Source organism: Tarenaya hassleriana, unplaced genomic scaffold (genome assembly GCF_000463585.1).
Source record: "Tarenaya hassleriana unplaced genomic scaffold, ASM46358v1 Cleome24, whole genome shotgun sequence".
NCBI lineage: Eukaryota > Viridiplantae > Streptophyta > Magnoliopsida > Brassicales > Cleomaceae > Tarenaya > Tarenaya hassleriana.
In genome coordinates this window covers 66,942-80,666 of record NW_010965696.1, presented here as the reverse complement: position 1 = coordinate 80,666, position 13,725 = coordinate 66,942, and the positions used below count along the sequence as shown (strand labels likewise).

The window sequence follows — 13,725 nt, the reverse complement described above, 5'->3', positions numbered from 1 at the left end:
TACACGTGGTGTGCTGCTGTTGACTTGCGGTCTCGTATCATCATGTATGGTGATCGTGACACGTCATCTGGTTGTGGAACGTGTTCGCTAGTGCTGAACGTCCCCCGTAATCCTTATTTTTTTTGGTTAAACAACCCGTAATTATTTTTGTGCTGAACGAAAATGTTTAATTAAGAACTATATATACATATATGGCCTTGTGTATATGCCCATGTGTGCTATATATATACATACAAACAAGTTGAATATATACATTTATGGCCAATGCATGCTAACATCCTATTGGTGTTGCAATATTGGAACTTTAGTTTTTATTATATAATTACGGTGATCTGATAAAAAAAAGAATCGTATATTCCATGACAATAAATTATAATACCTTATAACAAATCGTATAAAAAATTTCTCATTCAATTATGTTTGAATTACTTAAATAAAAGTCTAAGAAAACAAAAGATCAACTAAAAAAGAAACAATCCAAATCGAAGATAATATCTGCTAATACTACAATGTGGCCAAAGAGATGAGAGGAATATTTGCCATTTATGCAAATTCCTTTTTTTTTTATACAAATCGAATAATAAAACCACAAAAATAATAAGAGATAAAGGGGAACAGCGAACGTGACCGCAAAAAAAAAAAAAGGAACAGTAAGAGGTGCACCGACGTTAGGCCGACAGATCTGGAACGCATTGCTTACACCGATCGGAGTATAGTTGCAGATCGAAATTAGAGCAAAACATCAAATGATCGCATTTCCGGTGAAGCCCCTCTTCGTCTTTATCTTGACTTTCTCTCTCCTCCTCGTCGTTATTCTTCTCTCTCCGCCGCCACAGTTCCCGCCGACTCATGCTCCTTCGGATTCGTCGGTGTAAGTTATTCTTGTTTTCCGCCGTGGGTTTCACTTGTTGCTTTGATTTTTGTTCACGAGAAAGTCCAGTGATCGAAACGTGAAATGGGCGAATTTCAGATACTTGGATGTTGGATGGTGTGCTTTGTTGGGTATCTCGATTCGGTTGATGGGTTTTACTAATTGGGATCTTATCAAATGTGCAATGCATTAAAGGGCTGTTTCTAGTTTGCAGAAAGTTTAGTTTTTCTTGGAACTTTCAGAAGAAAGGTTTGAAATTTTCTTAGTTATTGAATATGGACGATTTGGGTTTAGCTCACAGAAATGTTTCATGTAAAATCAGGTTTTATTATTCTTCACCCCCAAAAAATATGTTTTTTTTTTTCTTTACCATATGCTGCAGAAGCAGCAATATATGGAGTGTCAAGAGGATAGCGGAATGGCGGCCTTGCAAATGGTGGTTAGAAGGGCATTTGACACGTATGATTCTTTCTTCTTTGTTCTTTTCAATGTTTCTGTTTTTAAGACAATTTTTCATAAGTTTTGAGTTTAGGGTTCTCAGTAGTTTTGCTAGTACGAGACAATGATGAATCTGATGTAACATTTTTACTGCTTAAGTTAAGAGAGAGAGAAGAGAGTTTCAGATCTAGTTCTTGCGAAGCTAGAGAAGAAGCTTTTTGTTTTAAGCCATGATTATCTGTAGATGGTCTTGTAAGATAGTCATTTACTTGCTTGAAAGCTATTAACTGATTCCATTGACTAGTTTGGCTTGGATCTGAGAAAGTTGAACGTTTTAGTAGAAGCTTGGATCAGCGAATCATTGTGAAAATATGCTCTTATGCTGTGGAAAAAATGAATAGTATCCTAAGTGCGTTGAAGTTTTATGTTTGATTTTTGTTGTTTTTATATCCTGAGTCAAATTCTTGATCGGCCTTCATTGCAGACAACTGCTTTGGTTTTTTGTTCAAATCCTGCAGCTCTACCAGCTGAAAGCAACGGATACATCCGTATAGATTGCTATGGTGGCCTCAATCAGATGAGACGAGACGTAAGTTTTGAAACACATGATGTATTATTATATCTTATTCCATCTGTAATGATCGATATGATGATTTGAAACTTCTGGTTCTGCCTTGAACTGAAAGAGTTAATCGTTTATGATCATGTGATGCTGCATACAGTTTTGTGATGGCGTTGGAATTGCCCGTTTGTTAAATGCCACTCTTGTTTTGCCAAAGTTTGAGGTAGCTGCTTATTGGAATGAGTCAAGGTGATACTCTGTATTTTTCTTTTACTTCCAAGTGTAGATTTTTTCTTAGCTTTGCCTGAAATCAAGCTTTAAAAGAAAATCTCAGTTCTGTTAATGTCTGTGATGTTCTTGCTGCAGTGGATTTGGAGATGTATTTGATGTTGACTACTTCATTAAAAAGATGAGAGGCTTCATCAAAGTGGTCAAGGAACTACCACCAGAAATTGCTTCAAAGGAACCATTTAGAGTAGATTGCAGCAAAAGGAAAGGTCAATTTGATTACATCGAAAGTGTTCTTCCATCGTTGTTGGAACATCGCATCATTTCCATCACACCCGCAATGAGCCAACGGAGAGACAGGTGCAGATTTTCTTACAATGGAATTGTCTGATTATTCCCCCATTAAAAGGAATTTCTTGTTTCTTTTTACATTTCTGCAATGTCCTTATGCATAACAGATATCCCCAGTATGCAAAAGCCACTTTCTGCCAAGCTTGTTACTCTGCTCTACGCCTCGCTACTTCCGTAGAGAAGAAGGCCATTGAGCTTTTAGATGCTATTCCCAAGCCTTTTCTATCTCTTCACCTTAGATTTGAACCCGACATGGTAGCATACAGCCAGTGTGAATACACAAACCTGTCCGCTGCATCAACAGCTGCCATTGAAGCTGCTCGAGGAGATAGAAGGCCGTGGACAGGAGAATTAGCTCAGACTTGGAGAAAGCGAGGAAAATGCCCTCTTACTCCAAATGAAACAGCTTTCATGTTTCAAGTGCTAAACATCCCAACAAGCACAAACATATATCTAGCAGCTGGGGATGGTCTAATGGAGATGGAAGGTTTCACCTCCATTTACACAAATGTCTTCACCAAGTCTGCTTTGCTTGACCGTGAAGATTTCACCCGAATGCATGGCAACACAAAAGCTGCTTTGGATTATTATGTCTCCATCAACAGTGATGCATATATAGCTACTTATTTTGGGAACATGGATAAAATGGTTGCTGCAATGAGGGCATATAAAGGCATGTATAAAACCCTGTTCTTGAGCCGAAGAGCTTTTGCAGAACTGACTTACCAGGGACTTGAAGGGAAGGAGTTGAAAAAATCTCTCTGGGAAGTCCACAAAGAGGATTTCGCAAACGGAAGAGGATTTGCCTTGCCAGAGTGTTTCTGTGAATTCGCATTGTAATACTGATTCTCTTCATGCTTTTATTCTTAGGCACAACACCAATGTTGTTGAGAAAAAAAGTTTATTCATTTAGTGTGTATGCACTGAGAGGTACAACAAATGAAAAGCATTTGGAATTTTGGATGCAAATACATGAAATTTTTTTCCACACATCCCAGTTTCTTCTTAGATCTCCCTCTGTTCCTTCCGAGCAATGCATTCGCTTTGCAACATCAATATGAGAGACATCTATGATTCACGTGGATTGAGCTTGCTCTGAAACTTGTGATATCAGATTATTCAACTTCCACAAAAGCACCAGACAGTTAGGTAATGCCTCATCCCTGCAAGATCTTACTTCAATGATCGGACATCCATATGTTCCAAGGTCTTCCCCAGGAGCACAGATATTGATTTCCTCGCCCAAGCGGATAATATCACTTCATTATGGTGAAGTGAAAGGGCCTTTTTCACTGGGTTGCTGGACCGCGATGCCTATCACGGTTCATTGATCTATCTACCGGCCAAAACGCCATCCAAAATGACTTCCAGCTGTGTCCAACCTGGTGATGATGTCCTTGAACATTTCTAACTCATCTATCTAGTTAGATTCTATGATTACCCGAATCCTTGGCGTTTACTTTTTTCAACAATGGAATGCAAAATAAGTGTAGCCTCGGATGCCACAGCTTGAGGTATATGTCTCTCTAAAATCTGAGAGTACCTAAGAGCTACATGAAGACCCTTCTCATCTAAAGTACAAAAATCCATGTTCCTCCACTGACTAGAGTTTCCGACCATACAAAAACCATGTACCAGAGCCGTCAGAGAAATGGGATCAGGAGAAATGCCTTTCCTCACCATCCTATCCTGAAATTTGCAAGCAGCAGGTACCATTCCCCGTACACAGAGACAAGCAAGGATAGAATTGTGAGCAGCAACGTGCTGAGACCATCCTTCCGATTTCATTCTCTGAAAGAACTCTACAAACAGAGATTTTTGTTCCTGATGAAAACCAATTCCTTTGGCAAGAATTTCATCTGCTGCATTCTTCACGAAGCCCTGAAGGAAACAGTTGAATGTCACGTCATTAGGGACACACTTGTTTACCAGCATTAGTTCGAAATAGCAAACCGCTTTTTCAAGGTTACCCACTTTAACAAAATTCCTGATAAGCGTTGTGTAGGTCACCACATTTGGCACCAGGCCACAAGATTGCATCTCTCTGAAGGTTTCTTCAGCCATTTTGGAATCACCCTGGCAGCAAAACCCATTAATAAGAGAGGTGTAAGTTACCACATTTGGCTTACATTTCCTCTTAATCATCTGCTGAAAAATCTTCAGTGCATTAGCCATATCCTGTTGTTTTACATACCCGCTAATGATTGTCGAATAAGTGAACTCATCAGGAACAAGATGCTCTTCCGTCATCTTATTCACGTATACCAATGCATCATCCATGCTTCCATATTTGCAAAACCCCTTTATCATAGTGTTGTAACCCACAGCATCAGCTTTCACACCATTCTCAATTGACAGTGAGAAGACCTTTCCCGCCTCATCAAGATCACCATTCCTGATGAATCCATCTATCAGTGTGGCATACACAAAAGCATCTGGTAAAATATTCTGGTCAAGCATCTCTGAGAAGATGAGTTTGGCAGCTGGAAACCTACCTTTCTTGCACAATCCGTTCATCAGAATATTGTAAATAGCCGTATCTGGCAAAGTACCTCTGTTCAACAATTTGTCCTTAATCATTAATGCGTCATCAACATGCCCTGATGTGACGAGACCATGGATAAGAACTCCATACACAACTATATCAGGTTTGCATCCTCTTTCAGACATCTGAAGAAGCAAATCAGAAGCAATATCAAACTTGTTGCTTTTGCAATAGGCATCCATTAGAGGAGTATAACTTGAATTGTTAGGAGTCAACCCCTTTTGCAATGCTTCTTCTAAAATTTGTCCAGCTTCTTTGATTTTCCCTTCCCTACAAATGCCCTCTTACTCCAAATGAAACAGCTTTCATGTTTCAAGTGCTAAACATCCCAACAAGCACAAACATATATCTAGCAGCTGGGGATGGTCTAATGGAGATGGAAGGTTTCACCTCCATTTACACAAATGTCTTCACCAAGTCTGCTTTGCTTGACCGTGAAGATTTCACCCGAATGCATGGCAACACAAAAGCTGCTTTGGATTATTATGTCTCCATCAACAGTGATGCATATATAGCTACTTATTTTGGGAACATGGATAAAATGGTTGCTGCAATGAGGGCATATAAAGGCATGTATAAAACCCTGTTCTTGAGCCCTACACAAACCATTAATCAAAATATTATACGTTACCATATCAGGATTGCAACCATTAGCCACAATCCATCTAATAGTTTCAGCAATCTCGACCTCCAAACCATGCTTATATCTGGCATCCACAATGTTGTTAAACAACTGAACATTGACATTCAAGCCCCTCTCTTTCATTTCTGCCAAGAGTCTATCAATCACAACAAAATCTCCTTTCTTGCAAAATCCATTTATCATTGCTCCATATGTTTCCAGAGTCGGCAAAAACCCTTTCAATTTCAACTCCTTGAAAACTAAATTAGCACTCTCAACGTCACCCTTCTTGCAGTATCCGTCAATGATTATGTTGTAAAACACAATATTTGGCACACAGCCTCTTCCAAATCGGTCTTCAATCACCTTTTTACCCTCTTCGATCTTTCCTTCACTACATAAACCCTTCACCACTATACAGGTACTGTAATTATCCACACAACCATCTCTCTCGCGCATTTCATTATATATCTTCCGTGCATCATCAAGTCTCTTACTTTTCACGAGCAATTGCAGCAAAGCATTACACGCAAAAACATCAGGCGCCGAATCGTACGATTCGATTACATACTTATAAACCTCAAGGGCTTTATCTACAAAGCCAGAATTGGCATAAGCGCGAAGAACATGGTTCAATGCGTCATGGGTAGGCTTCACCTTTTCAATTCTGAGATTTTCCAACAGAGCACCGATCTCATGGAAGACCCTAAACCTCGCTAAGAGCTTCAGGAACGAAGAAGAAGCATGCCCATCAGACAAAAGCCGATCCTGTTGTCGTTTCGACAGCCAATCAAAGAACTTAATGCCGACTTCCAGGTCTCGAATTCGATCGAAAACGAAGGGGGCAATATCCAAAGCGCGGAGTTCTTCATCTGTGAAGCGATCGTCGAGAAACTCTGGCCAGTTTTCCCGGGTCTTGAGGATGTAAAGGGTTTCGTTGACGAGTTCCTTGATGCGGGGAGTGATGGAGGAGATGGGTTTGGGTTTAGGGTTGTGAAGGGGTCTGATGCGGGAGAGAAGGGTTTTAGACATGAGATGAGACACGACACATGAACGTTGGAGGAAGAGTCTCGCACTCGACTATATGCCATGGAGTTAGATCCAAATGACATTTAGTGAAGAGTACAAACTGTCATTTTTTTTTAAAATTTGATAATAAAATATACAATAAAGATATTAAGAAAAAATAACAGTTTGAATAGAAAAACACAAAAAAAATATTAATTTTGAAAAATATCTAATTAAAATCATTGCATTAGATCCTATATCATAAAAATACTTAAAACCTAATCTATTTTCATATTTTAAGTTAATTAAAAACAATAAATTATACATTTTTATATTTAAGTTTATGGAGAACTGAAATTATAGTCATATATTTTTAAAAGAATGACTTTTTAGATGATTTTTTTTAATTTTAAAATAATATCAAGTATTACAATCCTATTGTTTTCCTTTTGAAGTGTTTAGAAAATATTCAAAATGAGAACTGGGGAGTAAAGGAGGGCAGGTGATGCTCTTGTGTAGTAATTGAGCACAGCAGCAATGGATGATAAACTTATAAAAGAGGTAACCAAAAGGATTAAAACAAAACATTTGCTTCTGATTCTAAATTGAAGTCATAGCTTAAGCATTAACAAAACCTGTCTTGATTCTTGTCAACAGACTACATTTGCTAAAAAGGGGATTTCTCATAATGGAGGAGTTGTTGCAGAAGCAGAGCCCAGGAAGACATGGCTTTGATCTTGGTGGTCAGTCCTTGGAAGTTATAACCAGTAAACCCAATGCACCAATGAGAATATACTGCCAAAAGATGAGATGAGATCCCGAATCAGAAAACCCGAAATCAAATTCTTTGTTTTGGATGATTCTTTTGTCGATGATGCCATACCTTGATAATAGGCTTTTCTGTCATGATAATGGTCACCCACCCAACGTATGGCAAGAACCTGCACGGTTTTAAGAGGAAGCCATTTGTGACCATCGATCTCCAACTCTTATGTAAAAAAGATTCGATCTTTTCGTACAAAGCTCTCTTGGGTTTACATCACAAATGAAAAATGTGAGCAACAAAAGCTTAGTTGTTTAAGTATTTTACCCGACAGCCCTGCCCATTATATGGTGGCGATGAAGCCAAAGCTGTCCTTCAGCATAGAGAAGCCTGTCATCCCCATAATTATTATCACCTGGAAACACAATAACTATGATGATGATGATGATGATGATGATGATGAAGATGGTGACAATGAGAAAGCGTGCCAAAGAATCCACGGAAATGAATGGTATGATTCAAATCAACAAACATCACCTTTGGTTAGCACATCCACTTCTCCGGTATCTTGCCTTTCATGAACCTATGATGTGTGACCATACCAACAATATTGAAACTCATCATTAAATAAGTCAGGAGGTTTACATAAATCGTTCCTAAGGTAGGAACCAAAGCATATGCCTGTAGACCAACTATAAATCAATATGAAGAATTTCAGATATTAGAATGGACAGGTGTAGAAAACTGATCATCACCTTAATAACTCGATGAACAATAGGAATATCACGACCCTGGTAAAAGAACATGAAGACAAACCAGTCAGGTCAGGAAATATGCAAATGAAAGAAAGGTAGTTGTCTACCAGAACATATATTCAAGAAAGGGGGAGATAGACAAACATACGGCACTTACATCAATATTGAAAACAACAATTTCGCCTGCTCGAATGGGGTCTTTGCTCATGTGCAAGAACAATATATCACCCTGTTTGACATCATGCCCAATATTCTTGCAAGTTAATAAACATAACATGCTCCCCCCCTCGAAGTTTACTTCTTTCAAAGTGTTAGCAAAGATATGGCAAAGAAACTCGGGCGTTGCAAAAGAAATCTTATGAAGAAAGGTGTGATTAAGTCTCACTAACCCTCTTAAAACCAGGTTCCATGCTTCCAGATAGAACAACAACCACAGGGGATTCACTGCCGGTGACACACATCAATGCCTTCCATATTATCAAGGCAGATGTAACGATCATGCCTACCACAGAAAACACCAGAGCACTTTTTTATAATCTCGCCCATCTCCTAAATTCGACCAACATCTGAATAGTACTGATCTCAATAATATGCATTGGTAGAAAAATCACTGATGATACAAAGAACTAGCTCAGTCACTCATCTTCCTGATTCTGAATAAAATCACTTGCCCAGTCACCCCACTTCCTAATTCTGAATAAAACTTCTATCTTGACAATAAACCCAAGTTCTGCATTTGTTATTTACACTCAAATCTTACACAACGCACCACTAATTATGCCAAAATGGGATTTCAACTGAAGAGAATTAATACATATCTCGTGTGTATATAACCAATAATCTTTGCAGGACTTAATTCTCCAGTGAAATAATTCAGCGAAACCAACGGCTAGAGCACTTCAAAACGAAAGGGTGTCTAATTTTTCGGGAAAGGTTTCAACTTTTCTCAGAAAAAACGCAACATGAGCGGAAAGTTTAATTCATCGGCAAACCCTAAAAACCATTTTCTTTTACTTCCGGACATGGAAAACCCAATGCGACAGAATTCGATCACAAACAAACGAAAAACGAATCACATTTAACAAAAAAAAACGAAAAACGAAATCGTAATCAGAAAGTTCCTGTCTACACAGAACAGAGATCGAACCAAGACTAATCGCCTGGGTGAGGAGCTGACGGATCTGTATGGATTTCACGGAATCTATGGTTTCTCCGACCCAACCCATCTTCTCCTCCTCTCCGGTTCCTCGAGCAAAACAATTCAGATCGCAGAATGTTGGTGCTAAGCCGTCGCTGTGGAGAAGGGGGCAGTCAGTGCCGTCTTGATGCACGTTTACCAAATAAACCGGTTTCAATTTGAGGAATTCGGTTTACCAAATGAACTGAAAACCAACCCCGGTTAAAATCTAGTGATACTGTGACGTGGCATATACGTTGCTCTTATTACGTAAATACCCCTTCCATTTCTCTGGTTCTCGGGTGAATTCTGTTTCTGCCTTCTCCGGCGAGGCGATCGGAGCTTTATCTCACATCGCGCTTCGTATTCCGGCGGGTTGCGGGAAGTTAACCATCTCACTGTGTGCGCATTTTAGCCTGAGAACCTCTGCGTCTGCTAATCCGCGCGCCTTCCTCCTTCCATCGCGAATCCGTGGAAATTGCAATATTTTTTGAGCAAAACCAGAGGCCAATCATTTTTTTCGACGGTAATCATGTTTATTCTTTTTCTGAAATCTGAAAGAAATTGAAGCGGGTATGAAATCGTACTCGAGTGTTTTGGTGAAGAAACTGAGTTGGTCTAGATGCTCAATAAATTCCGTTTCTGTGGTTACTTCATTTGTATCCTCGTATAATCATTCTTCATGTCTGTCTGATAAAGTTTCACATGTAATTTGGTGTTTTATAGGCATCTCGATGTATATAGGCTTGAACACATACAGTTGTCCCTTTCCAGTTTCAGGGTCTGTATGATGTAAGTTGGTGTTCGATGAATCTTGGAAATCTTATCTTCTTTGGGTAGTTGCCTTTGATCTATGTAATGTAGGTGTGAAATTTGTACAAGATCACGATCGGAACTGATCAGTATTGGATTGAAGTTATTGATCTCAACTTTAAAGTTCAAGAAGCTTACAAACAAATATGGTTTGAGGAAATAAAAAATGAAATCTTTCCAGGAGAATAAGGTTTGAAGCACTAAAGAGCGAAGCGGGCGAGAAATTGTTCATGAGATCAGGAAGAGCTCGTGATGATATATCCAGCTTCATTTATGTAAATAAGGATAGGTACATATGTTCTATATAGACCGACAATTCTACTCTTCTTCCCGATGCTTTTTTGCGTTTTTCTTTTCTTTGTATTTCAGGTCATACATAAATTCAGAAGCACTTTTGAAGATCATGGAACACACTGACTTACCATTTCCAAGTTTCCACGACTTGCATTCTTTATGCAATTTGTGCATCTGTAAGTTCTCTCTTATGGGGTCAGGTTATTACTTCGAGATGTTGCAGGTTTTTTTGTGTGACAACGTTTTGCTTTGGTTGGTCTGAATCATGTGAGAATTGAATTAACTTTCCCGATCATACAATATGATACATAGGAGGAGGTGCAAAAGTTCTTCCTACAGTTTTAATATACGCTTTGATACAGATGTAAAGTTACAATAGCTTTTTGCCTTGGATACATATGTAGTACTTTTGAATCATGATCTCAGGTGTATAAACTTCCGATGATGACATTCATATCTCTATAGGAAAAAAAAAACCCCTTGGATTGTGTCAAATAGTCTTTTACAGAGAGTGTGGCCAATGCTGGCTACAAAGCTGCTAATTGAAATCTCTCATTGGTGCATCCTCGATGGTATGCCCTCGGAAAAGCTTAGTAAATCCCCCTATGAATCTGTCAAAATGTGAGGAAATCATCATATATGGTTTGTGAAACAAAGGTTTCACATAATTTTAGTTTCCGTGTGTTTCATATGGTATATGCAGTTTGAGTACTATGACAGTGTGTTTTCGGCCGATTTGGTTGTTAAAGATAAAAGAAAACATGTCTTTTTTGTGAACTTACCCAGCGATCAAGATGGCTAGAGCTATAAACCTCAACATGTGTTGATAGCACTTGTACTTTGGTTTCTTGTGCTTCATGTCATATCCAGGAGGAATGTATTTGGGATGCACATATCCGTACTGTGGACGGAGAAGAAGGACGAAACCAAGGAAGAATCCAGCTATGAATCCTCCACAGTGAGCAGAATTATCCACATGCGGCAAGAATCCGACACTCAGATTCAACGCGATGATCAGAATTAATGTCGTGAGTGCGGTACACTGAAAGAAAAAAGATCAGTCTTCAGAAACACAAACATCACTCTTGTTGTTGTTAAAATCTCTTGTAGGAAATGTCATATCGTTACCTTATTTTCATAGATTGACCAGTTTGTGATCAATTCGGAGAGCATCCCTCCGAGTAGTCCGAACAAGGCACCCGAGGCTCCAACTGATACCCGTTCACCTCCGGAGTCTGTCAAGCAAGACACTAGGCTTCCACCGAGACCGGAGATCAGGTACGATGTTCCGATTCTAACTGTAATCTCATCAGGCCTTAATCAGATAAGCAAAGGTTTAGGGTTCCTGATGATGAAATACGGGTATGTAAGCAAAATTCTTACAGAATCCAAATTCTTGTTCAAGCCGCATTCCAATGCATAGAAGACCGATCATGTTTGTGAGCAAATGCAGGAGTCCTCCGTGAAACCATATGCAAGAGACGAGCCGCCATTTCTCACCGGCCTGCACTAGTCTCCGTTCAAGGGCTCCAAGTTTTATCAGCCTGGATCAATTCGGATTCTCGTGTTTTACATTTCCGAAACAGATTGGAGCCCAAAAAATGTTTTCAGGATCAAGAATTCTTACGTGGGAACAGAAGGGCCAAGAAGGAGATTCTCCTTGAGTGGTTGGAAGGACAATCGCCCGAGAAAGTCGAAGAGGATGCATTCATCCGAGCTCACGGGACAGTCATTCACATACATGGTGTAGGCGAAGGCGACGAAGTTCGAGTTCGCCACCAAGATGAGCGGTCGGAGCCACACGGACCATGGCTGGGGCACAGGCGGTCGGAAATGTGGCCGAGGCGGCGGCGGCCCGGCCTCCAGGTCTGGTGGAATCGGTGGTCCCTTCCCCATTCTGAAAAGAGAGATTCCAATGTCGTGGGAACTTTGGCTGGTGGGGGCGGTTTCCTCCGACAACAGATTCCGCAGATTTGGGAGAATTCTGAAGCTGAGAGGGAGATTCGGACAAAAAAAATCTAGTGGTCAACGTGGGGGAATACTTGTTTTTAAAAATAAAATGTTTGGTTTGATTATATTAGGAGGTTTTGTTCGGTACACCCTCGTATAGCCCAACCAAAACATAACTGAATCTAACTACTTATATCACTGACTCTTTCATTTGCTATACTGTCTCTACCGTTATATATAGAGAATGTCAGTAGACGAAAATCTGAGGTCAAAACCCTAAATATAGACATATGTACAATATATATTATAATTCTTATACTAATGTTTTGGGTGGTTTAACTTCTTCTTAACTGGAGTTCGAATCTTTATTTGGAAGGGACATTTACATCGGTTTTTCCAATCGTTTGGGAACATTTGGACCAAAAATACCAATAAACTTCTAGATTAAAAAAAAATTCTAATAAAGTCTATCATTCCGTGTGATATTTTGCTGTTTGTTTCGTATGAGGACATCGCTTGGATGAGTTTGTGATCTTTCATGTTTCGTGCTAAATTTTACTCATTGAGCCTATATATATATATATATATTTGGTTGAAGGTGATTTGCATTAAAATAGAAAAAAAATGCTTTACATCCAATCAAGACTATCGTATATATTGGACTATCGTATCAAATATTGCGATTGGATTTTCGCTCCATACGTAACGAATAAAGGGTATAAATGTTTCGATGTCGGTACCATTAAGGATTCACGGACGTGATGTACAATCAAAAAAAATCTTTGCGTAGTAGGAATAGAGTACGTGTACGTGTGTGGAGGATGATGAATGGGACATCAAAATCAGAGAGTCCATGTGATCAACTCTGTCTCCTTTCGGCATCCGTCTGTCTTCCGTCTTCTGTCTCTTCCTCCACTCCCTCCCGTGACACCGTACGTCACCGGGTTTTTGTTTATTTTTTTTATTCCATTTTAACGTAATTTTGAAATGCAACATTACTTTTTAAACCCATAAATTTTATTTTTGACTAAGGGACTAGTTTTAGGGGGAAAATAACAAAGTACCTTTTTTTTTATTAATTTGTCATAAACCGTCTCCAAATGCGAACTAAGTTAAATCAAGAGTATGCGCTCTCTCTCTTGTTTTTTTTTTTTTTAACGACAATAGGAGAACAGGACATGCTTTGGAGATTTGATAGGATAATGCAAATTGTTGGAAAGTGACAAGAAAAATTGGAACGATTGTTGCCCATTCCACAAAACAGAAACTACTTTTGTGCCCTGAAACAATCATGGAATGGTCGTAAAGAAACATACAATATATATATATATATATATACGGAGAAGAA

At 39.1% G+C, this 13,725-nt stretch overlaps 4 protein-coding genes and 1 long non-coding RNA gene across 10 annotated transcripts; 2 read left to right on the top strand and 3 right to left on the bottom strand.

The window, feature by feature from the left end:
- Positions 1-616: 616 nt before the first annotated feature.
- Positions 617-3,419, top strand: LOC104815535 (uncharacterized protein At1g04910). 2 transcript variants are annotated; one of them, XM_010543953.2, is made up of 6 exons: positions 617-871; positions 1,254-1,330; positions 1,828-1,898; positions 2,032-2,120; positions 2,238-2,459; positions 2,558-3,419. In XM_010543953.2, the coding sequence occupies exons 1-6, from the start codon at positions 747-749 to the stop codon at positions 3,288-3,290; spliced, it is 1,317 nt and encodes a 438-aa protein (XP_010542255.1). In that variant the 5' UTR covers positions 617-746; the 3' UTR covers positions 3,291-3,419. The 2 variants fall into 2 exon arrangements, with proteins under 2 accessions (XP_010542255.1, XP_010542256.1); XM_010543954.1 differs by lacking the exon at positions 617-871 and having other exon boundaries at positions 1,794-1,898.
- A 124-nt stretch (positions 3,420-3,543) lies between these two features.
- LOC104815536 (pentatricopeptide repeat-containing protein At1g52620) lies at positions 3,544-6,674 on the bottom strand. 4 transcript variants are annotated; one of them, XM_010543957.1, is made up of 3 exons: positions 5,592-6,674; positions 4,425-5,265; positions 3,544-4,331 (listed from the first exon to the last, which is right to left on the bottom strand). In XM_010543957.1, exons 1-3 carry the CDS (start codon positions 6,647-6,649, stop codon positions 3,888-3,890), a joined length of 2,343 nt encoding a protein of 780 aa, XP_010542259.1. In that variant the 5' UTR covers positions 6,650-6,674; the 3' UTR covers positions 3,544-3,887. The 4 variants fall into 4 exon arrangements, with proteins under 4 accessions (XP_010542259.1, XP_010542258.1, XP_010542261.1 ...); XM_010543956.1 differs by having other exon boundaries at positions 3,544-4,858; positions 4,946-5,265; XM_010543959.1 differs by having other exon boundaries at positions 3,544-5,120; positions 5,212-5,265; positions 5,684-6,674.
- Positions 6,675-7,144: 470 nt separating this feature from the next.
- Positions 7,145-9,455, bottom strand: LOC104815534 (signal peptidase complex catalytic subunit SEC11A-like). Its single transcript, XM_010543952.2, has 8 exons — positions 9,291-9,455; positions 8,533-8,645; positions 8,301-8,372; positions 8,144-8,179; positions 7,926-7,971; positions 7,716-7,803; positions 7,509-7,566; positions 7,145-7,420 (listed from the first exon to the last, which is right to left on the bottom strand). Exons 1-8 carry the CDS (start codon positions 9,367-9,369, stop codon positions 7,370-7,372), a joined length of 543 nt encoding a protein of 180 aa, XP_010542254.1. The 5' UTR covers positions 9,370-9,455; the 3' UTR covers positions 7,145-7,369.
- A 147-nt stretch (positions 9,456-9,602) lies between these two features.
- LOC104815532 lies at positions 9,603-11,972 on the top strand. 2 transcript variants are annotated; one of them, XR_772098.2, is made up of 6 exons: positions 9,603-9,846; positions 10,047-10,112; positions 10,315-10,603; positions 11,298-11,455; positions 11,569-11,705; positions 11,881-11,972. It is a non-coding gene; the product is annotated as an uncharacterized LOC104815532 (long non-coding RNA). The 2 variants fall into 2 exon arrangements; XR_772097.2 differs by lacking the exon at positions 10,047-10,112 and having other exon boundaries at positions 9,605-9,846.
- LOC104815533 (RHOMBOID-like protein 5) lies at positions 10,747-12,651 on the bottom strand. Its single transcript, XM_010543951.2, has 5 exons — positions 12,055-12,651; positions 11,811-11,971; positions 11,556-11,725; positions 11,210-11,469; positions 10,747-11,038 (listed from the first exon to the last, which is right to left on the bottom strand). The coding sequence occupies exons 1-5, from the start codon at positions 12,321-12,323 to the stop codon at positions 10,966-10,968; spliced, it is 933 nt and encodes a 310-aa protein (XP_010542253.1). The 5' UTR covers positions 12,324-12,651; the 3' UTR covers positions 10,747-10,965.
- Positions 12,652-13,725: the final 1,074 nt, after the last annotated feature.